General features: G+C 39.4%; 1 protein-coding gene across 3 annotated transcripts in view; it reads left to right on the forward strand.

Annotated features, from left to right (window-relative positions):
• Positions 1–25,870, forward strand: part of ABCC4 (ATP binding cassette subfamily C member 4 (PEL blood group)) — a 187,061-nt gene that overhangs the window by 154,306 nt on the left and 6,885 nt on the right. For all 3 annotated transcript variants that reach the window (XM_070471514.1, XM_070471515.1, XM_070471516.1), the window contains 8 exons: positions 482–592; positions 1,553–1,653; positions 2,691–2,882; positions 7,891–8,046; positions 14,988–15,077; positions 18,360–18,532; positions 18,952–19,057; positions 23,562–23,696. In XM_070471514.1, the coding sequence (XP_070327615.1) occupies positions 482–592; positions 1,553–1,653; positions 2,691–2,882; positions 7,891–8,046; positions 14,988–15,077; positions 18,360–18,532; positions 18,952–19,057; positions 23,562–23,696 (1,064 nt within the window). The remainder of the gene's footprint in view (positions 1–481; positions 593–1,552; positions 1,654–2,690; positions 2,883–7,890; positions 8,047–14,987; positions 15,078–18,359; positions 18,533–18,951; positions 19,058–23,561; positions 23,697–25,870) is intronic.

The following is a 25,870-nucleotide window of genomic DNA, read 5'->3' on the forward strand; positions in this document are numbered from 1 at the left end:
ATCTGTTATCTGATGGTCCTTCAAATACTGGCTCCTAGGAATTAACACTATGTGGGGCCCTGTAGTAAGTGCAGACAGTGCTGGAAACAGTGCAGGGTGTTTCTGTGCCAGCATAGACTTGGAAACAGTCAACTTTGTCAGAGGATAAGCCTCACTTGGAGCCCAGTACCATTTGACACACGACGATGAGACCATTTTTGTATGTTAATTATTAGGATCATATTTCTCTTTATAACCTTGGCTTGACGTTTCCAGTGCCTGCTTCCCGCAAGGCTCCTGGAGTGATTCCTGTGTTCCCATACATTGTCTTGTCAGAACCTAGCTTGTTGCAATCCTCAAGGTGCTTGAGCCTGTAACTGCTTTCCTAACTTGTGTAGAACTCTTCTGTAGTTCACCTGCGCAGAAGACCCCATCCCAATTCAAAGCAGCCTACATGATATCTCTACTTACTCATTCTGCTTATTTCTGTCCTCAAATCCAGAGGCTTGGTTCTTGTTTCTGACGACGTCCCGATGGTTCGCTGTGCGTCTGGATGCCATCTGTGCTGTGTTTGTCATTGTTGTTGCCTTTGGGTCCCTGATTCTGGCAAAAAGTAAGTGCATCACTGTTTATAGTACGATTACAGTTACAGCTTCATTTGCAGTTATTAACTTACCTCTTTGCCCCTTTGTCTAGTATACCGTTTCGTTCTAATGAATTGTGTTAAAGTGTTTGTTCCATGTGATCCTGCAGTGTGGCCCCAGTAGAGGAGTCATTTGTGTTTTGATGAGACTTTTGGTGAGACTTCTTGATGTGTTCTTTGGTCCCTTCAATCTGTCTTCAGTGGGATGAAGTCAGCCTTGCAACTGACCTTCTGAACATTACTGATAGCATTTTAGGTTGGGAGGAGAGAAACCAGTTTACTGTTAGCTTTTTGTCCAGCTTGTGGCTTTAGGACTGCTCGGATCTCTTGGTTATTGATGCCTGGTGTACTGTGGTGAGAAACATTCTCTAGGAAAGAACACCATCCTCACTGTGGTGTGGATACCAGATGAGCAGGTGGTGTTGGTGTGCATGGCATGCATTCACCATCCCTATTGTGAATTACTATTCCATAGTAACAACACTGAATCATTGGGTTTAATAAGGGAACAACAAGAGCAGTATTTTAGATTTAAAAGCACTGGCTCTTAGAACCAATTGACTTGTTTTTCGTGGTTTCCAACTGTGGCTGCCTTGCACGTAAAAAGTGAAATCACATGATGATCCTTGAAACCATAGTGACGAAAGTCTGCATGATGACGTGTTTCCTTCCCTACATCATAACTGTCAGAGTATGTCAACCCTGTCAGGATTAATAAGCTCTTTTAGTACTTTTCTGTGTTCATAGTGGTGGTTTTTTCTTCTCGTTTTTTTTTTTTTTTTCCTATCAACAGTTAGTAAAAGTATAACTAACACTATCTATGTGCCAGTGATTTAAATATTATCGAGAAGTCTAGGCACAGTGACAGAAGGAGCCCAGCTCAGGGTTAACAGTAGGACTGAAATGTTTCCTTTCTTCTTCCTCATTTAGCTTTGGACGCTGGGCAGGTTGGCCTGGCGTTGTCCTATGCCCTCATGCTCATGGGGATGTTCCAGTGGTGCGTCAGGCAAAGTGCTGAAGTTGAAAATATGGTGATGTTACCTTTTAGCCTTTTCCTTAACGTTAAATGACATAAAGGCAATTATTATGTTAAAAAAACTCTTAAAACTTTTTTTTACATCATAGCTAACAGGGTTGTTAGATCCTTGCAGCATCTGTTTAACATTTATTTAAAATAAAATATATACATCTTTTCTCAGTCTTATGTATGCCACGTCAGCTGGTTTTATATTCATCACAAGCTGTCTTCAAATTTAATACATGCCTCTGTAGGAGGGAGTTTCTGACATCCTGCAGAAGATACAGCTTATTTCTTAGAGGCTTGTTTGCATTTGTTACTTAATAGTTTAAGAATTTAGTATTTTGAGGTTTATTTGCTCAATTAATTTAGTTATTCCCCACCATCCCCATTTTAGAATGTCTCCTTGTATGTGTTGAATGCCTGAACTTACTGAGGCCCTTCTTTTGGAAGGTACTATCAAAGGTATCGAGTTATATTTGTTTAGGAGGCATTAGTTAATATGTAAATTGCCTCCATTTTCAATATTTTCATTTTCTCCTAAAAAGAGAAAAATGTTGAAACTGAAATTTGTCTATTTCACTCTCTAATAGAGTAGAAAGTAGCTAATTATTAAAATGAAATGTAGTGACCATCCAGTTCTATTCATCTGTAACAGATGATCGCTCTATAGCAAAGTATTAATAATGATTTCTATCCATACATACTATTTTCATTGACAAGGTTTTCTATTTTAAAAAACGTATATATGAAAATTGGATATGTTAGAGTATTCAATCTATCTAGGTCATTTAGTCTTGATATAATGTTGAACCTGGTAGCCATAATAAATGTGTTACAAGACAGTGAAAAAGTTACACATCATCAGTATGCTCTTTAAACCTAGTCTTTTCTAGAGGGAGTACCTCTGTTTTTTTGTAGATGCTAAGACCTGAGGTATTCTTAACTATAGAAATGTAGATATAAAGATACAAAAGAAGTTTCATTCATAATCTGGCATCCATTAATGAGACCCTCTGTTCCTAACTCGTGTGATGCCCTGTGTTTCAGATGATTTCAGTAGAAAGGGTGATCGAGTATACAGATCTGGAAAAAGAAGCGCCCTGGGAATACCAGAAACGCCCACTGCCGTCCTGGCCCCATGAAGGCATGATCATCTTTGACAACGTGAACTTCTCATACAGCCTAGATGGGCCTCTTGTATTGAAGCACCTGACTGCGCTCATTAAATCAAAAGAAAAGGTTTGTTTCAGCCACTTCCTTCTTGAACAGTTTACCTGTGAACATTTAGACCCACATCTGCTGTTGTCCTGAGCGGTATGTCCGTCAGAACCAGGGCAGGCTCTTGGAAATGAGGCTTAAGTGAGAGTGGCGTTGGTGGTAGGAACCTCTTCCCTGCCTACCTTGTGCCCCACCTGCCCCTCTAGCTTCAGGTTCTGATGTTCACATACTCCCTGCACTCGGGTCATCTGTAGGTTCTCCCGAAGCTCGGTGTCCTCCCAGCTCCCCTGCGCATTCTGTCCTCTATCTACCTCAGAGACCCTTCCCCTCGTCACCTGGCCGGTGAACAGCTCCTCATTTTCTGAGCTGACTCTAGTGTGTCTGCTTCTGCAAGACACTCAGCTCTTCCTCAGTGTCTTATATCTAAGGAAAGTGACAGGTGACTGGATGAACAAGTGTGGTATATCCTCACAATTAAACATTATTCAGCCTGAAAAAAGCAAGAAAATTCCGATCTAGGGACATCAGGTTAATGATATAAAACAGACATAAAAGGCACCAGCACTGTAGGATTCCACTTACTGGAGGTTTCCTAGAGTAGTCAGATCCATAAGAAAGAAAATTGGATGGTAGTTGCATGACCTGAGCAAGGGAAATTGGTTGTTGTTGCATAATGTATACAGAGTTTCAGTTTTACAAGGCGGAAAATATTCATGAGGGAAATCAAAGTGAATGCGCTTCACAGTAAACTGTCCCCCTAAAAATGGCTAAGTTGGTAAGTGTTACGTTATCTGTACTTTACCGCAGTTAATTGATGGCATCTTTGACACACTTTGTAATTTGGGGTCTGTATCTCACAGATCCCTAGTGCTTCTTAAAGATCAGAGAGCATCTTATTTTCCTCTCTGTTCCCCCGCAAAATTGTATTTTTCAGGGCACACAGAGTGTTCTGAGAGATTCCCCGCTGGGAAAGTGAATGAATAACACATAGTTGTGAACAACCAGTAACCAAAACACACACACAGCACAACTGCGTAAATAACCTATTACCTATCATGTTAAATACTTGGTATTTAACTGCTCTTTAAAAACTCTTCCCACCACAGACCCATCTAGTGGACTGGAGCTGTAATTTAATGAATGATACCCTTGTGATGCTAAAGAGTATTCAATTTAATGCCCAAATGATATGCAGGGAGAAGCTTCAGTTAGTCACACAGCAAAAGCTGGCTGGTAGATTGGGAAGGAAGTAAGGTTTGCTTGCTTGCAGACATTGTGTCCACCATATTTCCTGTTGTATACATAATTCTGTTAATTTACCCATCTCAAATTCGCCAAAAGCCATAAAATATGAATTATCTAAGAAACTGCAATACAACTTAGGAACATAAGCTATGTGCATTCTTCCATCTTAAAATCCCCAAATCGTAGATCTATCTGAGCTTCTAAAATGTATGTAAGAAAATTGAGTCTGGAGAGTGAATTAAAAACTGCAGTAATGTGACTTTGATCTGTGTCTCAGTCCACTGTCAATATCCCTGTTAGCTTCATTTCTGTGTTTGGAGATGACACTCGGGCAGTGTGTTCATGAAGTCATTTCACTCCACCTGTACATCCGAGGTCTCCCCTCCTGCTCACCTGTCCCAGCCCCAATCACTGCAGGACACCCCCTTAGTGTTCGAGTTGATTGAGAGCTGGGAGTGGGGGGGACGTGGGAGTGAGCCAGCCTAGCACAACTGGGGCTTTAATTCTCTTTCTCTCATTTTCTCTGCTGTCCCGATTCCCAGAAGTAAATGGGAAAAATTAATAAGTATTACACTGGTTTCTAATTCATAGAAGAAATAGCAAGTAAAAATAAAGAACCAAAATGAGGTAAATAGCACTGTAGACTTCCTGAGTAGATTCTGAACACAGGCTGCATTTTTCATTTAGATGATTTTGTGGTTGATTTGATCATTTTAGAAAGTACTGGGCCATTTTAAAGCGTTTTCCAGCTCTAGAGGTAGATTGATTTTTGTTTGTTATTTTTTTCTCGCTCGGAGCTATTACTTGGATAATACATTTTTACAGATGCTTACTAGACCTTGCTATAACGTGCAAAAATATTAGTTTCCTACCTTTTCTCCTTTTTACATAATACATCCTCAGCAAACCCTCCCCTCACTCCCAGATTGTCCCGGCTTTCTAATTCCTTGCAACTCAGACTGTGTTGCCAGGGCCAGCAGCACCTACACCACCTGGGAGCCTCAGAAATTCAGGGTCTCAAGGCCAAAGAGACCTCTTTTCTCAGCATTGCATTTGAGCAAGACCTCTGTAAAGGTTTTCTCTGAATGTCTTTGGTTTCAGGAATGTATAAACTTCAGTGACACTGGTGGCATTCTCCATGGGCAATTCATAAAACCCATTGGTGTCCTGGGGAAGACTTGCAGATGATAGTTTTGATAAGTGAATGCTAGAGATAGCCTGGTCTGGGTTTTCTTTGAGTAGTTCTATTCTTACCTCTCCTCACTAGAGTGTTGAAATTGCATTCCTATAGCCCTGAGCAGCTGTTAGTGCCCCTGCCATATCTGGGCCATTTACCCAAAGTCTGCAAATATCCCAGTTTACACAGATGCATCAGTTTCAGTATAGCTGATATTAATAGCATGGGCTTCCCTGGTGACTCAGTAAAGAGCCTGCCTGCAATGCAGGAGACCCAGGTTCAATTGCTGGATTGGGGAAATCCCCTGGAGAAAGAAATGGCAATCTACTCCAGTATTCTTGCCTGTAGAATCCCATGGTCAGAGGAGTCTGGCAGGCCCATGAGATCACAACAGGCGAACACAACTTAGTGACTAAACCACCACCAATATGAGTAGCATAGAAGTGTACAAACATTTTCACAGACACACTTCTCACCTGTATTGTGTTGTGTGTTGATTTACATGTTAAAACATCCAGAAATGGAGGCGTACCTGGTTTTATTGTGTTTCAAAGTGCTGTTTCTTTGGAGGTTTATGTTTTTTCACAAATGGAATGTTTGCGGCAACTCTGCATTAAGCATGAGCAGCAACACCATTTTTCCTATAGCATTTACTCACTTCATATCTCTGTCACATTTTGGTAATTCCTGCAGTACTTCAAATCTTTTCATTATAATCATACTTGTCATGGTGACCTGTATTCAGTGTTCTTGAAGTTACTCCAACCCGAAGAGGGGTCAGGTGATGGTTAACATTTTTTAGAAGAAGAAAAATTCAGAGGGAGAAAAATATCCATATGACTTGAGTTATTTTTTGATATTCCCATTATTGTGGTGGTCTGAAGTCCACAATATGTTCAAAATCTACATGTACACAGAACATAGGACCATATATATATATATAATATACTCTAGGACCTGCCTAGATGCAAAATGTATCCCATCTATGTTACATAAATCAGGATTTATCATATCATACAAAGAAAAGCCACTTTTCTTTCTGTTAATGTGTCTAAAGTTAAATTTTTGAAATTGAATTATCGTCTTTACAGTTTGAAACTTTGGAAGTATTTAATGAGAAGATAAATCAAATTACCCTAGTATAATCAGTGCTCAGAGTGGTTTGATTCTTCTCTGTTTTTAAAATTTATTTACAAGTGATTGAAAAGCACGCCCCCCTTTGTTGTGAGTGTGAGCTTGGTGGTGAGGGAGATGATGATGAAGACAAAACACAAATGTCAATAAAGCCGATCACAAGTGAGCACAGCTGTCAAAAGCCAACTTCAGTACCCCTCAGAGGGGAGCACTGCCGGTCACAAGTTGCTGGTGCTGGCTATGCCCTCTGGACCTGGCTGATATCATCGACTTCCCAGGTGGCACTAGTGGTAAAGAATCCACCTGTCAATGATAGAAATGAAGAGATGCTGGTTCAATCCCTGGGTTGGGAAGATACCCTGGAGGAGGAAACAGCGATCCACTCCAATATTCTTACCTGGAGAATCCCATGGACAGAGGAGCCTGGCAGGCTACAGAGTGTCAGACCCTGAAGTGACTTAGCACACATGAAAGAATATCATATACCCCACCAGGAAATTTGTAGTTGGCCACCTAATTGGTAGAAAAGACCAACTTCTGCATACATGTTTGAATTTGGACAACTAACCAGTTTTTACAATAAAATTTTACTCCTGATCTGCATTTTACGTGCATTATATTGAATCTTTGATCTTATTGTTAATGCACTTAATTTCTCTGCTTAGATTTTAATAACTTGGCTGATACTTGACACATATCTTCCGAGGGTTTAATTATAAGTATTAATTGGTTTGTAAAATGTCTTTTGAAGTGCTGAGATGAAAGGTCCCATATAAATAGAAAGTGTTGTTTGTGTTGTTGTTTTTGTTGACCTCATTATGTGTGTTTTGTCTACTGGTTACTGCCTTTTAAGACACTGAGACTTGCATTTTAAAATTTTAAGATGTTTCAAGACAAATCATTAGTAAGGTATTTATTATCTGGCAGTGATTTAGTTTGTCTACCAAAGAATACTTCCTCTTAACTGAAAGAAATCTGGAACTCTGAATATTTGTTTGTATGTAAGACTTCTGACATGGCTTGTTGATGAATCTGCAAAATTGCTCACATAATTCTCAACGTTCAAATATCGAAACACTAGGAATATAACTAATGTAAAAGTTGAATTCTAATGGAACACTTGGAAAGCTTCTGAGTTTTTACTTCTTGTGGCCTGATTCTGTTCTTCTAACCAGGGGTCTTAATCATGGCACATTTGTCTATGTCTGTCATTTTTGGTTTCCACCATCTGACACATGCTTCTGTCATCGAATGGGTAGACTCCATGGCTACGGTTATCCATCCTACAATTCTCTGGACAGCCTCCCTTCTCCACCAAAGAATTACCTGACCCCAAATCTCAACAGTGCCACAGTTGAGGGACTTGAGAGACTATGCTCAGTAGACCTTTTAAAATTCATCTTCAACAACTAGGGTTTTTCCTAGGTTTGTTGCATATTGTTAGTTCTTAATCCCTCCTGGATCTCTTTACAGATTGGCATTGTGGGAAGAACAGGAGCTGGAAAAAGTTCTCTCATCGCTGCCCTTTTTAGATTGTCGGAGCCTGAAGGTAAAATCTGGATTGATAAGATCTTGACAACCGAAATTGGTCTTCATGATTTAAGGAAGAAAATGTCAATTATACCTCAGGTATGCACATCAGAGCATTTTCACGTGTTCTTTTTATACACCATCTAAGTTTAATTTCTTTTGATTTCTTGTTTTTTTAGTTGGATGAAAGTGTTGATTCTTTTTTCCCCAGTAGAGCGTATTTTTAAATATAGGTATTTTCACAGATAGTTACTCAGGTATCAGGTTTTTTGTGTTGTTAGTTTCTTTCTTTTGTGTGTTTGTGATTTAATAACTTTTCCAGATAAGATTTCTGAATTTAAGCTTCAAGTACTACTATTTTGCCCACTTCTAACCACATAATTCTGAAAACACAATTATAAACAGTTTGTTTAACATGTGAAAGGTTTCTGTCAGGAAAAACAGCCATCTTAAGTGTCTTAATGATGGAATTTTGCTATAGGAAATAAGCTGCATCTTTAGAGTTGAAGGCTTTCTGTGAAAGTGTAGGACTTTGAGAATTACCATGTATATAGATGGACAGGGCAGAGTTTTGGAAATTAGTCGTTGGTAAATGGTTTTAACCAGGCATGCAGTACAGAATAGTGAGGAAAAGCACAGGACGTGGAATTCCATCTTCTCTCCCTTACAAGGCAGTTAACAGTCCCAACTCCTCGAGCTGCTGTGAGGACTAAATAGGTCAGTGCCTGTGGATCGATTCACATAGGCCCAGGACATGGCTTCTGTGATGGTGGAACATTGAATTAACCATCTCTTCCTGGTTTCTGATTCTTCCTTTTTTTTTTTTAACTTATTAAATATGTATGATATTTAAGGAGTGCTTGATTATTTATCTAGTAGAGCTCTTATGTTTCATCCACTTAAAATAATGAGATGATGTTTATTGAGCAGTTACTATCCTCCATGTATATAGCCAAGGACAACATAGACCCTGTGCCTTCATCTTTAATCCTGCCCTCTGCTATGATAAACTTGCTGGTTTTATTTTTTTGTCTTTGGTGTTTTAAAAAAATTCTCTACCATCATCTGACCATCAAGGAATGCTGAGAATAATAGATACCTTTAAGAGAGAAGAGCCAGGCAAATGTGCTTCCTGGAATGCGGGTGTAATGAGCTCTGAAATGTGATTAGGAAGCATGTAGAACATGGCACCCAAGGCAGGAGAACATGGACTTGTGTCTTATCACTATACAAGTGTTGCTCCCTACCCCTGTCCTCTAAAATACCTGGAATTAGTGAAAGTACTTTTGGAATCAAGATATCCTTTTTAGACCACAGTGAAATCCCACACCTCGTACCTCTAAAGATTTCAACTATTTTTAAGATAAAAAAGAACCAAGTGTTCACAGGAGTGTGCAGAAATTAGAATCCTCGTGCATTGCTGTTGTGTGTGTGTGCTAAGTCACTTCAGTCATGTCCAATTCTGTGCGATGCTATGGACTGTAGCCTGCCAGGCTTCTCTGTCCATGGATTCTGGACAGGACTACTGGAGTGGGTTGCCATGCCCTCCTCCAAGGGAGCTTCCCAGCCCAGAGGTCGAACCTGCATCCTTAAGTCTCCTGCATTGGCAGGTGCATTCCTACCTGAAGTACTTAGAGCAGTCGGTTCTTGGTGGCGGACTTGGTGATTAATGTAGAAAATAAATGTTTCTAGATTCCTACTTTTAAGTTTTGATTTTACCCATCTCTGAAATGGGCCAAGTGAGATTAGTTCGAAGACTAATGGGTGTGTCTGTAAAGTACTTTTAAGTCCTTGGATAAAAGGATTGAGAAACGTGCCCTGTATTACTTTTAATGCTTCTTAATAAGAAAAGGTTGTATGCTTGTGTACATAAAAGAACTCTATAAATAAAGAAATAACGTTAGATGATTCTTGGCTCTGCCAGTAATGTTTTGGAAGCACATCTGAGCAAAGACTAAACATCCCTTGACATCACCACGTTTTGGTTCTGTTCCATCAGTTTCCACCCTACGTTTGAGCATGCTCTGTGTACCCACTCCAGGGAGCGTGCTTACAAAACAGTGCTAAGCTTTGTATCCATGTAGATAATGATCACTAACCATTGTAAACACAAAACTTTATATTTTCACTCTCTATGTCTTTGTTTCTGAGGCCCAATGCTATTTGATAAAAGAGAATGTTTGTGTTAAGTGTCCCAGAAGATTATTCACTCAGTCTATGGACTGAGTGTCAACATGAGCCACCTTTTAATTCCTCCTCTGTCTCATATGACTGTAGGGCCTTGAGGAAGTCCCTTGTCTGGAGGTCCAGTGTCCTGGTCCTTGAACCAGGTCTAGAAACTAATGTGACACAGATTTGTTGTGAGATATGACTAAGGACTTTCCTGGTGGTTCAGTGGCTAAGACTCTGCTCGCAGTGCAGGGGGCTCAGGTTCAATCCCCGTTTAGGAAACTAGGTTCCACATGCCATAACAAAGACCAGGTGCAGCCAAACAAAACTTTTTAAAAATATGTGGAGTTCTGTGGTAGCTCAGATAGCAAAGAATCTTCCAGCAATGCGGGAGACCTGGGTTCAATCCCTGGGTTGGAAAGATCCCCTGGAGAAGGAAATTGGCTACCCACCCCAGCATCCTTGCCTGGAGAATCGTGTGGACAGAGGAGCCTGGTGGGCTTCAGTTCATGGGGTCATAGAGAGTTCCACATGAGTGAGTGACTAACACTAAAAATGTAACTTAGGTTAGAAAATGTTTGAGGCCCATGGCTGATTCTTGGGACCAGTCAGCCAATAGTAATTATAAGTATTCTTGAGAATGAAGGCACTAACCTTTCAGGTGTTACTTCTAAAAGACTAACACATTTTGGAAAGGCTTTGTTCTTTAATTTCTTTTCATGTTTTTGTAGTCCTTGGTGATTTTCATTACTTCTATCGCTTATAACTTAAACCACATTGTTTATAGAAATTTAAAGAGTGAAGCAAAATTAAAAAACAATGCAGTAGAGTTGTAGGGAAAAGCATAACTGAAAAATCTATGTAGTGTCTTTTCTCCAAGGCGTGAGAGGGAAGACTATCACTTTTTCTCTTGGTTTCTGGCTCCTGTCCCACCAGGTTCTTTCCTGACCATCACCCTGTACCCCAGTCATACTTTGCAGTCTCCCACGGAGACCTCTGGCATTTTTCTTAATGCTTTCCATATTTATGACAGTTGTCTTACTCTCTTTGAAGACGTGGCTTGTGTCTCTCATTTCTGTTGCTCTAGTTTTCATTGCAGCCCCTGACAAATTACACAGTATTAATAATAATTCCTAACACTTGTGGAATTCTTAACACATGTTGGCCTCTTTCCCTACTCTCTCCTCCTTAATCCTCACAATTCTCTTGTTATCCTTATCTGACAGATTTGATAACTGAGGCACTATGAGCTTAACCCACTTAGCAAGTAAGCAGCAGAGCCTGAATTTCGTATGTATTTTCGGTGATTCCCAACTCCAGAGCCTGAGCAGCTGATCACTCTGTGAGGACTTCAACACCCTGTTGACTGTCATCCATAGTAGAACTGCTTCGTATCATGATTTCATGTCCACACTCACATACACAAATTTAAAAAAAACATTATGACTCTATACACTGCTTTTTATTCTCCATTCTTCTGATTAGCTTTGCTCTTCTTTTAAATGGACTTTAAAACCATCTAGGATATCCATTCTGTTCCAGCTAATATAAAAGATAGAATGACAGTCACAAGGCACAAAATTGACTTTCTGATCCATTGCCTGAGCTTGCAGTTGGATAGATCCTGCCCCTCCTTGTCCCCTGTTGGGCTGGGCTCCTGGTCAGTGTTAGCATCACTGTTGTTCAAACTTCTTACATCAGCCTTGCAACGTTAGCCCCATTTGCCAGTAAGGAAACTGAGTCTTGGGAAGATTAATAAGTTACCCCGAGTCTAATCGCTAATGTGAGCCTCTTTGGATGCTTCTCTGCACCTGGAGAAAATGGCACAAGGTAATTTATGGCACAAGGGAAGTGTTTCCTGTTGAAGAGGGATTCCATGTGAATTCAGTGTTTATGACTGTAGCCCAGAGGTCGGCACAGATCAGCAGCCATCATCTTAATTATGATTAGAGTCATTTCTTATATTTAATAGTTTTTCTCTATAGAGATAGCAAAGCAAAAGCTTGGTATTTTTTAAACAGCCCCCTCTGCTCATTTGGTATTTCTGTTCCTTGCGTTTTTGTCAGTAAGTTGAAGAAGGTGATCCAGAGCTGTCTCTGACTTCCCCATGATTACCTGGTTTTCTTTCCCTTTTTATCTTGTTGAGAATAAAACTGAAAGAGAAAAGTTGGATATGCTGTTACTAGTAAAGAAATACAACTGGATTCTAGCCTAAGGTAGTCGGCCCTTTGTTTCTGACACTGAAGTCTTCTTGGAACTGCTCCCTGGGGCCCCTGAAAAAGAACTTTACCTGACTTAAATTCTTCTTCCTTTGTTGGCAAACAATGTCCTTTTCTTCTGAATATGGATGATGATTAGTTCATTCAGAGGCTACAGGATCTTAAAAAAGAAAAAAAAAAGATGAGGGTACCAAAATTTAAAGTGACTTCAGGTGCTTCTCTTATTCTTGAAACAGGGAGATGAATTTCCACTTATGAAAAGTCCTCAGACTAGAAAGGAGAACAGGACACCAGGAAACGGCAGCAGTAGACACTTTTTTTCAAAAATTGAAGTATAGTTGATTTATGGAGCTTCTCTGGTGGCTCAGTGGTAAAGAATCTGCCTGCCAATGTAGGAGGTGTGGGTTCAATCCCTAGGTTGTAAAGATCCCCTGGAGGGGAGATGGCAACCCACTCCAGTATTCTTGCCTGGAGAATTCCATGGACAGGGTAGCCTGGCAAGTTACAGTTTGTGGGGTGGTGAAAGAGTCAGACATGATTTAGTGACTAAACCACAACAATTGTTAATTTACAGTGTTGTGTTAATTTCTTAGTAGTAGCTACTCATGATATTCCTAGTTTGGGACTGAAATTATTCTGCTTTATTTGCCTTGTTTGTAACCATTTGTACACTTTTTGTCTTGGTCCCAGGTCATTTTAAGCATCAGGTTAGTAGGTAGGGTTTCTTTGTAGGATAACAGGGGTCTTTTCTTCCAGCAGCCTATACTAAAAGGTCCCTTAAGACTGCCGTTCTTTAGTCTTTCGATTGTGTCAAGGGATTATCAATTTACCAAACTAAATGCTGTGATTCAGCGTGGCCATTTTTGGGTCACACAGCTAATATGAACTCGTGTCATATTCATAACAAACGAAAAAGTTTCTATTGAATATGGCACAAAGGATTACATCCGACTTTAAACCTTGATGAAAAACAGATTGGAAACCGATGCTTCATTTAAAGTACTACGTTGTACAAGAGTGTTTGTTCTTCAACTGTACTGTGCCAGCTACCTTTTAAGCGAGGTTTAACTCTGTGCCTTCAGAAAAAAAGATTCTTAGCCTAATAAATTTAGTGTATATTTACATGAAGCTTGTAGGTCCTACCATAAATCTCTACACTGAAGTGTTCTGCCTGCAGAACAGTTTTACAACACTTATTTATATGATTATTAACTTTGTTGGTTATAAGTGGTTACTTTAATAATAATATCTGTCAGAAATGATCATTAATCTGACCCTCGTCTGCCCTCGGAGTATGTGTCTACTGTGAGCACTGTTGTTACCTTTTGAAGATAATGTGATGGTTTCGTATTTGGCAAGTGGGTGAAAGTAGAGTGAGTAGAAACTAAGATGAACGCCACACATAAAATGCATTGACATATTAAAACGGACACTGTTCACAAATTGCCTGGTATCTTTATAGCTTCAATCAGTTAATGTTTTGGTACATCATCCATTTCATTCCACAAGTTTTGATTGAAAGTTTACTGATTTTGAAATATGTTTTTGACATGTCATAGCAAAGAGAAATATTCTTCTTTATAAAACGATTATCTTTCATCCATTGCTGCTAAATAAACAATAGATGCTGCCAAGTATATCCTCTGAGAGTGACAGTATAGACTTAGGTGAGCACCCTTATAGCATTGTGAGATGGTTAATTTCTTTTCTTTTTGGGACAATCAACAGTGGATTGGTGATAATTAGCAGAATCCCCCTAAGGCCTATAGAGTGTCTGAAGGCTCCATTTAACACTTAGCATAAATAACTACAGGCCTTGGTCGAGGATTCAAAAGTGAAAGATCCTCCTTTCTGCAAAGAATCTCGTTTTAGTCCCCTAGTCTTTGGAGAGACTCATTCACTTCAACAAGATTTCCAAAGAGAAGTTGCTGAAGGAAGTAACAATGGAGTGAGGCCCTTATTATGAAATCTGTGATTGAACTTTAAGTGGGGTCCCCGTTCCTGTTCTCCTGAACCACCCAAACCACCATTCCCAAACGTGTTTATCCTGTGGGACCTTTTATTGCTCAAGGAAGGAAGGAAGGTCTGTCTTTTTTTAAAAAGTAGTATTTATTTATTCTATTTGGCTGTGCCGTGGCTCTGTTGCAGCACATAGGATCCTTAGTTGCAGCATGTGAGACTCTATTTCCCTGACCAGGGATTGAACCCTGCCCCCCTACCCCCCACCCCCCCGCATTGGGAGCGCCGAGTCTTGGCCGCTGGACCACCAGGCACATCCAAAAAGTCTTTGTCTTTGAAAACCAATTTATTCCATAGATTAGCTTAAGTAATGACTCTAGAGTATAATGTGAAAAGGAGATAACACTTCATCAAAAGAAACACCTCTTGGGACTGCCCTGGTGGGCCCAGGGTTAAGAATCTGCCTTATAATGCAGGGGACGTAGTTTTCATCTGCAGTTTAGTAACTAGAATCCCATATGGCATGGAGCACCTAAGCCCTCCTGCCATGTCACACAGCGAAGGTCCCGTAACCTTGTTATTAATGATTATAATGAATGTTGGGGTTTTTGGAATTTAAATTACTTTCTGTAAGCATTTGTGTAAGATGAAAATAGTTTACAGAAATAACATTTCCTATTTTGGGGTATATAGGAACCTGTTTTATTCACTGGAACAATGAGGAAGAATCTGGATCCCTTCAATGAGCATTCAGATGAGGACCTATGGAATGCCTTAGAAGAGGTACTTTATGGAATGTAATTAATGTGTTAACATAAGTTCCTATGTGTGTACGTTTGTAGCATTGCAGGTAATTAATGGCAGCCTATCAGTTTAACAGACTTTGTTTACCTCATAGGAGAACATTGATGACGTTGGTGCACTTAAAATGTGGGTATTGATGATAATAAAAACCAGCAGTATAATGCCTCAAACTTTTTGGCTTTCTCCCTGGAACCCAAAGCAGCTAGATAGCATGGTTTTGTCCTTAGCAGAGCACTGAACTAGAAGGTAACATTAGGGGTTCAAATTCTACTAGTGACCTAGTGAATTAATATCCTAACTACCCTGCAGTATGCTACAAGAGATCAGTGGAGAAATAACTCCAGAAAGAATGAAGAGACGGAGCCAAAGCAAAAACAGCACCCAGTTGTGGATGTGACTGGTGAGAAAAGCAAGATCCGATGCTATTAAGAGCAGTATTGCATAGGAACCTGGAATGTTAGGTCCACGAATCAAGACAAATTGGAAGTGGTCAAACAGGAGATGGCAAGGGTGAACGTCAACATTTTAGGAATCAGCGAACTAATATGGACTGGAATGGGTGAATTTAACTCAGATGACCATTATATCTACTACTTTGGGCAAGAATCCCTTAGAAGAAATGGAGTAGCCATCATGGTCAATAAAAGAGTCCGAAATGCAGTACTTGGATGAATGTCAAAAATGACAGAATGATCTCTGTCTCCAAGGCAAACCATTAAATATCACAGTAATATCCAAGTCTATGTCCCAACCAGTAATGCTGAAGAAACTGAAGTTGAACAGTTCAATGAAGACCTACAAGGTCTTCTAGAACTAACACCCAAAAAAGATGTTCTTTTTATGATAGGGGACTGGAATGCAAAAGTAGGAAGTCGAGAAACACCTGGAGTAACAGGCAAATTTGGCCTTGGAGTTCGTAATGAAGCAGGGCAAAGGCTAATAGAGTTTTGCCAAGAGAACGCACTGGTCATAGCAAACACCCTCTTCCAACAACACAAGAGAAGACTGTATACATGGACATCACCAGATGGCCAACACTGTAATCAGATTGATTATATTCTTTGCAGCCAAAGATAGAGAAGCCTCTACAAGACCTGGAGCTGACTGTGGCTCAGATCATGAACTCCTTATTGCCAAATTCAGAATGAAATTGAGGAAAGTAGGGAAAACCACTAGACCATTCAGGTATGACCTAAATCAAATCCCTATGATTATACAGTAGAAGTGAGAAAGAGATTGAAGGGACTAGATCTGATAGACAGAGTGCATGATGAACTCTGGACGGAGGTTCATGACATTGTACAGGAGACAGGGATCAACACTATCCCCAAGAAAAAGGAATGTAAAAAAGCAAAATAGCTGTCTGAGGAGGGCTTACAAATAGCTGAGAAAAGAAGAGAAGCAAAAAGCAAACGAGAAAAAGAAAGATATACCCATTTGAATGCAGAGTTCCAGAAAATAGCAAGGAGAGATAAGAAAACCTTCCTCAGTGATCAATGCAAAGAAATAGAGGAAAACAATAGAATAGGAAAGACAAGAGATCTCTTCAGGAAAATTAGAGATACCAAGGGAACATTTCATGCAAAGAGGGGCTGAATAAAGGACAGAAATGGTATGGACCTAACAGAAGCAGAAGATATTAAGAAGAGGGGGCAAGAATCCACAGAGGAACTGTACAAAAAAGATCTTCACGACCCAGATAATCACAATGGTGCGATCACTCGCCTAGAGCCAGACATCCTGGAATGTGAAGTCGAGTGAGCCTTAGGAAGCATCACTATGAACAAAGCTACCAGAGGTGATAGTTTTTCATTATTAACTGAAAGATAAATGAAATCATGGTAATAAAATGCTGTGAAGTTTCAGAAAACTCTTTTCAGAATTGTAAATTACACATTTGGATTGTGATAAGAATTATTTATTGGCAGTCATGTCATTTTAATGCTGCATTGTGAATACAGGTAAGAGAAGAAGCCTGGTGCTTTTGCTCAGTTTTTATATGGATAGTTTTATTTCTAGAGGATTTTCTATTTGTGTTTACTTTCCACCACTTCCTTGGATTTCCTTACCCTTGCATGAAAAAGATTTTGACTGTTAAGAGTACTAATCGTTTGTATATTTTAATACTAATTATTTTGTATATTTACCCTAGTTCTAAAATTGATTCTAATTATGGCAGAAACTCTCTCTAGGTTTCTAAACCATACAAAGGTTCTTAATTCCTCATGTGATCTAGTCTCAGTCTTTTTCTTTTAAAAAGTAAGCGCTTAAGAAATACTTACTGAACAATTGCTTGATCACTTCATTTCAGAAAAGTGTGGCTTATTTCCTTAAAAAAATCATGTTTTTGTCATTGTACAGTGACATTGTTGTCCCAGTGACCAATTGCTCACATTGTTGTTCTGAATTTGTACCTTTTGTCATTTGGTGTCCCTCTTCCAAGCTCTGAAATCTGCAGTTTATACTGATGGGTTTGGATTCTGAGTAGTTTGATTCTCAGGTGCCACAATTTCCTGCCAGTAATTCTAGTTTCTGAAAGCAGCATATCTTTGGCAGGTTTTTTTTTTCTTTTTAATTTTGTAATACTGATTAATCTTATATAGATTAAACACTATCCACTCCCATAGGCTGGGGAAATCAAATGTTATGTTGTGTCTTGTGTTTCACAAGGTTTCATTCACTATGAAACTTTCATGACATTGAAGTTAAAAGCCTTGAGTTGCCTAGTAGTATAGCGTGAAACTTGGGAAAGAAACCCCCTGAATAGGCTTACGAGTTACAGCTGTACAGTTAGTCATTGTTTGAATTTTTTTTTTTAACTTTCAGACCTTCCAAAATGAATTCTTCATATGATTATGTCTTTAGAGAACCATACTTCCTGCACGAATTAAATTTTTTTTCTCTCTGTTGAGTCCAGACCCCATTGCAGAATGTAGTTTGGGAAATTTGAGTCAGCTATAAAGATCCTGTTTAGATTACACTGGGAGAAATAGCTTCATTTTTTGAGAGACTTTCTGAACTCTAATCCCTAGGTGAGGTTTCCAGTAGGTGTCCTGTGGCAGAGATGGGTCACTGAGACCTTTCTGTCCTTCACTGACTCCTCTGTCTTTCTTGCTGATATGAAGGAGCTCTCCATCACGTGGCTGTACATGTAAGACGTGTAAGAAGTCCTGATGACCTCAGAGCACTAATGTCTAAGAAGCTTGTCTCCTTTAGTAGTAGTTCCTTTAGGAAATGCCCTTCTTCTTTCTGTATCCACAGGTGCAATTGAGGGAAGCCATCGAGGATCTTCCTGGTAAAATGGATACTGAATTAGCAGAATCCGGATCAAACTTTAGTGTTGGACAGAGACAACTGGTGTGCCTTGCCAGGGCTATCCTCAGGAAAAATCGGATATTGATTATTGACGAAGCCACGGCCAATGTGGATCCAAGGTACAATTTCCCATGAGATTGAAATGTGAAATTTAAATGTGGTAAAAGGAAAAAAAATTAATGTTGCTGAAAATGTTCTAAGTGCTCTCTTTTGTCCACATTTATCTCTTGATCACATTAATTTTAGAAAACAGAGAAAGAAACCAAAATATGTGTTAGTGTCGTTATGAGGCATCCTAAGAGAGCTTGATTTCTAATGCAGCTCCTGATAGTTTCAGGAAATTTCTAAGGAAGACTGTTTTACATTGTTTTATAAAAAGTCTTTTAAAGAGACTTTTCTACTCAGTTTTTGATGAGCAAGATTATGTCTTAAAATATTGATTTTTAAAAGTCTTATGAAAAATATTATATGGTAATTTTTTCTGAAGTCTGCTCTTTCTGTCTTTACTGAATAATAAATTCAACTTCTTTGTTTCTAGAACTGATGAGTTAATACAAAAAAAAATCCGTGAGAAATTTGCCCACTGCACTGTGCTAACCATAGCACACAGATTGAATACTATTATTGATAGTGACAAGATAATGGTAAGACAATCTCCTGTGTTATTTCAGTTATTTCCACTTATGTTCCATTTTTCAATGTATCTTTTTATGTAAAACATGATAGTAATGTCCAGTTAGTTTTTCTTCTTATTCTTGAAAGTAACTCCATATGGACCCACACTTTTAGAATGTGCTATTAAATAATATATCTAGTAATTTCATATTTTCATATTAAAAGTTTGTTTGAATTGTTATTTTTCATTAAGATGAAAAACCAGAAAAATAATTCAAATGCTAGGCGAGGCTTCAAATTTCAGTGTTCAAGAACACAATCATTTCCCCTATGTCACAGATTTTTTTCCTGGATTTTTAGATTCCCTTAATCATAAAATTAGCCTTTCATTTAGACTGCCTAGAAGTTGTCAGGTTAGGTTGGAGAATTTCTCAACTTTTGGAATATTCACAAGATTTTCTGAGGGGAGTCTTTGAGAGGAAAAGGCTTAGTGAGTAAAAGGAAGCGTTTGAACAAAAAGCATTTAATTTAGGAAATTTTATTACATAGGAATTGGAGGTATGGAAAAATAAAAGATACACTGTGCTAATTGTGTTAGCTAGCAACTATCTAGGTTAGATCTCCAGACATTGCTCTCATAATTTTGCCCTCTCTTTCTAAAATTGGTAGCTTAAGCTAAGGTAGTAGCAGTGGAAATGATGAGATGGTTGGATTTGGGATCGAGAAGGACATGGAGCCAAGGGGAATGTGTGATGGATTGAACGTGGGATCTGAGGAAAGAGAAAGGCGTTGATGCTGTGTCTGGGTGTGGAGACTGAGCATGTGGCTGAATGGGGAAGAAAGAGAGAGAAGGGAAACACAAGGGTTCTCTTTGAAACGTCTCACCTTTGCAATGACTGGACTTGTTTCCTGTGGTTGACCATGCCCTTCACTGTGGAACTCCCCTTCCCACTCCTGTGTTGGGTGACCTTTAGCTTAGGGCTCCCTGGTTGGGTCATCGGTGATGTGACGGGGAGGTCCTATGGGGAAATGTAAACTTGGCCACTTGTTTACATCTTGGTCTGAGCTGGTTGCAGTTGCTGACTCTTCTGGTAGGAAAGGCAGGGTTAGACCTCATGGAACCTAAGAGATGTGCATACTGCAGCTTCAGAGGTGGGGAATTGTCCTCTGTGCTCCACCCACCCCAGATTTAAACCTTGTGTTTTGTTCTAGAACTTCTGATGACCAGTCAACTTTTCAATTTGGCAAAAAAAGAAACACCATGGATAATGTTCTTTCTCAAAGCTTTCATTTTTGAGACAGCATACTTTGTTTAACTGTGCTTCCCAGATGTTATAGTTTTTACAAATTGATGGTCTGTGGTAACCCTAAGTCGAGAAAGTCTATCGAGTCTATCGAGTTTTCCAATTGCATGTGCTTATTTCTCCATGTCTCTGTGTCACCTTTTGGTAACTGTCAGCGCTATTTCATATTCACTACTTTTCACTATCATATTTGTTATGGTGATCTGTGATCACTGATCTTTGATGTTATTAGTCTCTCTTCCTGAAGGCCTCAATGATGGTTAGCAGGTTTTTGGCAATGAAATATTTTTAAATTAAGGCAGACTTAATGCTGTTGCAGACTTGCTAGGCTACGGTGTAGTGTGAACATAACTTCTATACACCCTGGGAAACCAGAATATTAAAGTGCCTCACTTGATCATGATACTCACATCTTCATGGTGTTCTAGAAATGAACCTCATAATTCTCTGAGGGATGCCCCCACCTGTATCCTTTGCAGAAAGTATTCCTTTCCAGAAAGTGTTCCTAAAGCTTTCATGTGGACATAAAGACAAGTCAACCTGCTACAAAGCCCAGTGCTCCAGAGAGGCCAGCCTCAGTCGGGGAGGGGCTGGGGAAGTGACAGATGCTGATGAAGGGCAGAGCCAACAGTGTTGTCATCATAAAGTCATGTAATTACAAGTGCTTACGGTGTAATAATCACATTTTGTTGCACTGGTGAATACTTCTGCACAAAGACCGATGGATATGGTTTTGTTTACTTTACGTAAGTACATCAAGCAGAAGGCTTGTTGGGAAACAGCTGTGACCTAATTAATAGCTTTGTTTATGTGTTGACTCTCCAAAGGGATTTACCCAGTTTTGGTTCATTAAGCACCATTAATGTGTTAGGCTAAGAATTCTATTTTACAAAGATGTTCTCTCAATTTTAAGTTTATTAAACATGATGGAGTCATAATGACAGCTAATGTAATCTTCCTTACTTTCTCTGTTGTCGAAAAACAGTGGAGCAAGACAGACAAATGAGAAATCCTCTTTCTTCTAAGACTCAGCACTATCTCTACATTAAAGGCTCCTTCCTGTAGTGTTTAGGATTAGCTGGTTGCTTGTGAACTGTTTTGTCTTCGGCCAGTAGCACAGCTTTTTCCTCCAATCCTTGCACACTCCAGTCTTCATATCACCCCAGATTCCCCCTGGTAACAGGAGCAAAGTCAGCATATGAAACAGTATTGTTGCCCATGTTCAATAGAATTAGAGAATTTTTTGGAAATCTATGATGAAGGACCAAAAACAAGAGCCAAGAAACTCAGATCCCACCTTTTCTGTTTGTAGGCAATCTTATGGTTTTTATATTCTTTGCTTTTCTTCATCAATTCAAACCTTGTTTTAGTAAGGTTTTCCTGGAAAACCAGGAGCTACTGTCGCATGTCCACTTGAATTTGTCACCACCCACAAAAAAAAACTGCCCTTATGCACGATCTTTACATTGCTAATACTTTTAAGGGTCAAATAGATCTTTCTGCCTTTTATATTGTTAATCCTGTTTCTTTTTGCATTGCTTTTTTTCCTGCCTTTTCCTTTTTTAGATATTGATCAGTGCTGAGAACTACTATCTCAGTGGTATCATGGGTTTTAGACAATATGAAAGAAAATGAAAAGATTTAGTATTCATTCAAATTTGAATAAAGTAGAAAATTTGAAAAATATTAATATTACTGATTTCCATTGAAAAATATACAGTTTTTATAGTCAGAGAACTCATTTCTACCAACTCAGAGGTGGTGATTTTTAAAAGTTGTGGCTTTTGAAGAATGTGAAGCTCTTCATTGTATGAAGTAATTTGATATGTATACTTAGTCTCTGGCATGAGAGAGACCTATGTTTTAAAATTGCATTTTTTTTCTTCGGCATCAGGAAGAATGGTTATGCTCTATAATGCTATACTTAAGTAAAATTACACATTCAGGGTATATAAATTGGCATGTCAAATTATAGGACATTTTAATAATTATGTAGATGTAACAGATTCATTTATTTTTGAACTCTTGTGAGGCTTGCTCTTAGCAGGGATTCCCAGTAGTAAACAAAAGTTTAACAGGAAAATGGCCTTTATGAGATTTAATAAAGTACCCTGGGACAGAGTTAACTGCAATACCTAGATGTGGAAAAACAACCTGTGTCCTGCTTAGCGTCTCAGCAGTATTCTCTGAAGATGCATTTACTCTAAATATGACCTAAATGAAGAACTAAGTACCACTTAACATCAGAACTGTTTTCCTAGGTACGTCATTTGGGCCAATGGCTTCAGACTCTTCCTTCCCTCTGAAACCATTAAGCAAAGCCACTAATAAGCAGAAAGGCAGAGTTAAGAGCCCCTTCCTCTACCTTTCAGTTTCTAATTAGTGGACATATTAATGAGCAATAAAATGCCTGAAAGGCAGGCAACTGAAGAAAGAACAAGAAGCAAGGAAAGATAATTTGCGACAACAAATTCAGATGCTTGGGAATTCGGATTTGGTTGTCCTCATGTGCTGTGCATGCAGTGATGACTGGAATTTGGAGCTCAGTTTCTTAATTGCTTCTTTAGTCTCATCCAAAGAGAAAATTGGATTTCTAGAGATATGTTTCTGTGCTGAGCAATTCAGCTGAAGCTGTTGAGGTAGCAGCTCTTTTTGCCAGCCTTTCACTCAGAGCAATAAGCTACAGCCAAAGTCAGCACCTGAAATATTCCAGGAACCTAAAGAAATTCCAGAAGCATTTAGTTTCTGGCCTCAAATGTTGCTCGGATTCTGTGAAACCAACTTGGAGTTAATTTGCTGTCAGGTCACTGCCATCATTTTATATGATATCAACCTACTTTGTAGCTAGATTGAGTTTGATTTTCTTGAATCAAGAAATTTTCCAACTCTGTGTATCTGTATAAACAGCCTTCAAAGCTCAGAGTCTGAGAGCTAAAAGCACTTACTAATGATAACAACCCCATGAGGCAGAATATAATATGCCGAGTGCAAGTAATCATAGTCTGAAACTTTCATTTTCTTCCTTTAACATTATAATAATAAAAGGTCGGGTTAGGCCTTTGTCTGCCTAGTAAAACAGGGTAATCAAACCATTTAAACACCAGCCAGTCCTACCACCCAAACAGACTCTCTGTTCTCCCTGTCCTACCCCTTTCCGAAATATTGTCTGCATTATAATACGTTACTGCAAAACATTGTGTGCTAATGCTTTCTTTCTGCTGATCTACAGGTTTTGGATTCAGGGAGACTGAAAGAATATGATGAGCCATATGTTTTGCTGCAAAATAGAGACAGCCTATTTTATAAGATGGTGCAACAACTGGGCAAGGCTGAGGCCGCTGCCCTCACTGAAACAGCAAAACAGGTGAGCCCACTGCGGGGAGTTGTAATTAAAGTTCGTCTCCATGGTTCACTCCTCAAATGCTCTGGCACCAGGGGTCTGGTAACAAGCACTCTGTGCCCTTTTCAATTACAAGCCTCCAGAGACAAAGCTTCATGACTAGGTCTTAAGAATACTTTAGAGATGGAAGACAGGGCTGCTGAGAATCTACAGCAGAGGCGGGGCAGGGGTCAGGATGTGCACACACAAGTGAGATTTCTGATTGAACTGGCCGCACATTGGGACTCTGGGTTCAGATTCTCAGGGAACACAGAATAGTCTCATTTTGCAGGCCCTTTACATTCATTCTGATTGGTGCTCAGCACATTTGTGATGCAAGTGCTGTTGAGGAATATCCTGGAAATTTGAGCGTTGGAGGAGGAAAAAATGGAATGTCGTTTATCAGTATAGAAAGATTTACCAGGGAAATGTGTGGATCACTTCTGTTTTCTAATCTGTAAGGGAAACTCCTCCATGGTATGTCACTTTCTTCCTGATTCTTCAGTGTTTGGAATTAAGTCCATTTGCCCCGCCACCCTCCCACCCCCTACCTCCCCACCCCATGCTTCCTTTTCCTTCTAGAAGATGAAATTGTCATCAGGATAAGTCAGGATTCACATTGCCTTCACACTGTGGACTGAATTCTGTCATTGTTTTATCTCATTCATCCTCTTGGAAATGAACACTAGTACCTAGGCAGGGTCACCAAGCTGGCTGAAGAGTTTGGGGACAACAGAGACTGTATTCTGAACTTTTCCTAATTACTTGTATTGTATGCAAATATAGAGAAGCTGTACTCGGAGTGCTATATTTTCTTATCTCTGAAACTTCATGTCACGAAACACTTTCATCCACTAGAGTGTCTCCCAGTTAGAACTTTCTGCCTAAGATCCCATCATCCTTCTGGGATTCCCTGTATAATCTCGTCACAAAACAGTCAGGAATCTCACAAACCCCTTTTTCTTTGACTTTAGGCATCTCACATCAAAAGATGTGTCCCCATCTATGAGTCAAAGTCTTCACTTTAAAAGTAGTTTATCATTAAATATTATCAATTGATCAATGAGAGTTAGAAACTTCAGATAGGTACATAACATAATAGTGTTCAACACCTTCATTTTCTCGATGAGAAAGCTAAGAGCCCTTAAAAGGAAAGTGTCTGTGTGTGTTTATGTGTATAATGCAAGTAGTGATATGCTAATTTGCAGCACACACAGAATTATAAATCTTTTCTTCCAGTAAATGTTTTAAGCCAAGTGTAACATAGATACAAAAATAGACATGGGTCATAGAATTAGAAGTCTTAGAGATTCCTCATTTGTACTCCTTAGAGGAATTAGAGATTCCTCGTTTAGTATTCCTGCACCTACTTAGTATTAATGGTAAGTTATGTTTGTATAGTTTTTTTATAATTTATTTTATAGAGTTTGCACATGTATGGTTTCACTTAATCCTGATGATGGTTACTTTTTATGCCAGGTCGTAGATGATGAGATTGGGTTAAGTGCCCGTCCAAGGTCACAGAGCTGGTCCAGGGAACATAGGGCGTTGCTGGGGGAGGCTGAGTGCAGCCCTAGATGCTGTGTTCTGTGTCAAATCTGAGAACACTGCTCCTCCTGCCACGTGGTAGCCAAGGTGGGGCCATCATACCGGGTTCATATAGCATGGCAGAACATTGAATTTCGGTCACCTTTACAGAAAGACACCACTTTCCTGGTGCCTCAGATGGTAAAGAATCTGCCCCCAATGCAGGAGACCCAGGTTCAATCCCTGGGTTGGGAAGATCCCCTGGAGAAGAACTTGGTAACCCACTCCTGTTTTCTTGCCTGGAGAATTCCATAGACAGAGGAGCCTGGCAGGCTGTAGTCCATGGGGTTCCTAAAGAGTTGGACCTGACTGAGTGACTAACACTTTCTACAGAAAGACATAAATACATATCCTGATTCCCATCCGAGTTGAGTATTTTCTTGACATCATTTCTGCGTATACCTGGTCCTCGTAAGAGAACAGGCTGTCAGATTGTCAACTTTTAATATGTAAAAGCATCAGAAATCAATGCACACTTCAGAGCTGTAACACCGGAGGATTAGCCTGAGTCAACAAGCTTTTCACTCTAACAGAATTCATTCATTTGAAAACAAAACTCAACATCTGCGAAA

Source organism: Odocoileus virginianus, chromosome 8 (assembly GCF_023699985.2).
Source record: "Odocoileus virginianus isolate 20LAN1187 ecotype Illinois chromosome 8, Ovbor_1.2, whole genome shotgun sequence".
Classification (NCBI taxonomy): Eukaryota; Metazoa; Chordata; class Mammalia; order Artiodactyla; family Cervidae; genus Odocoileus; species Odocoileus virginianus.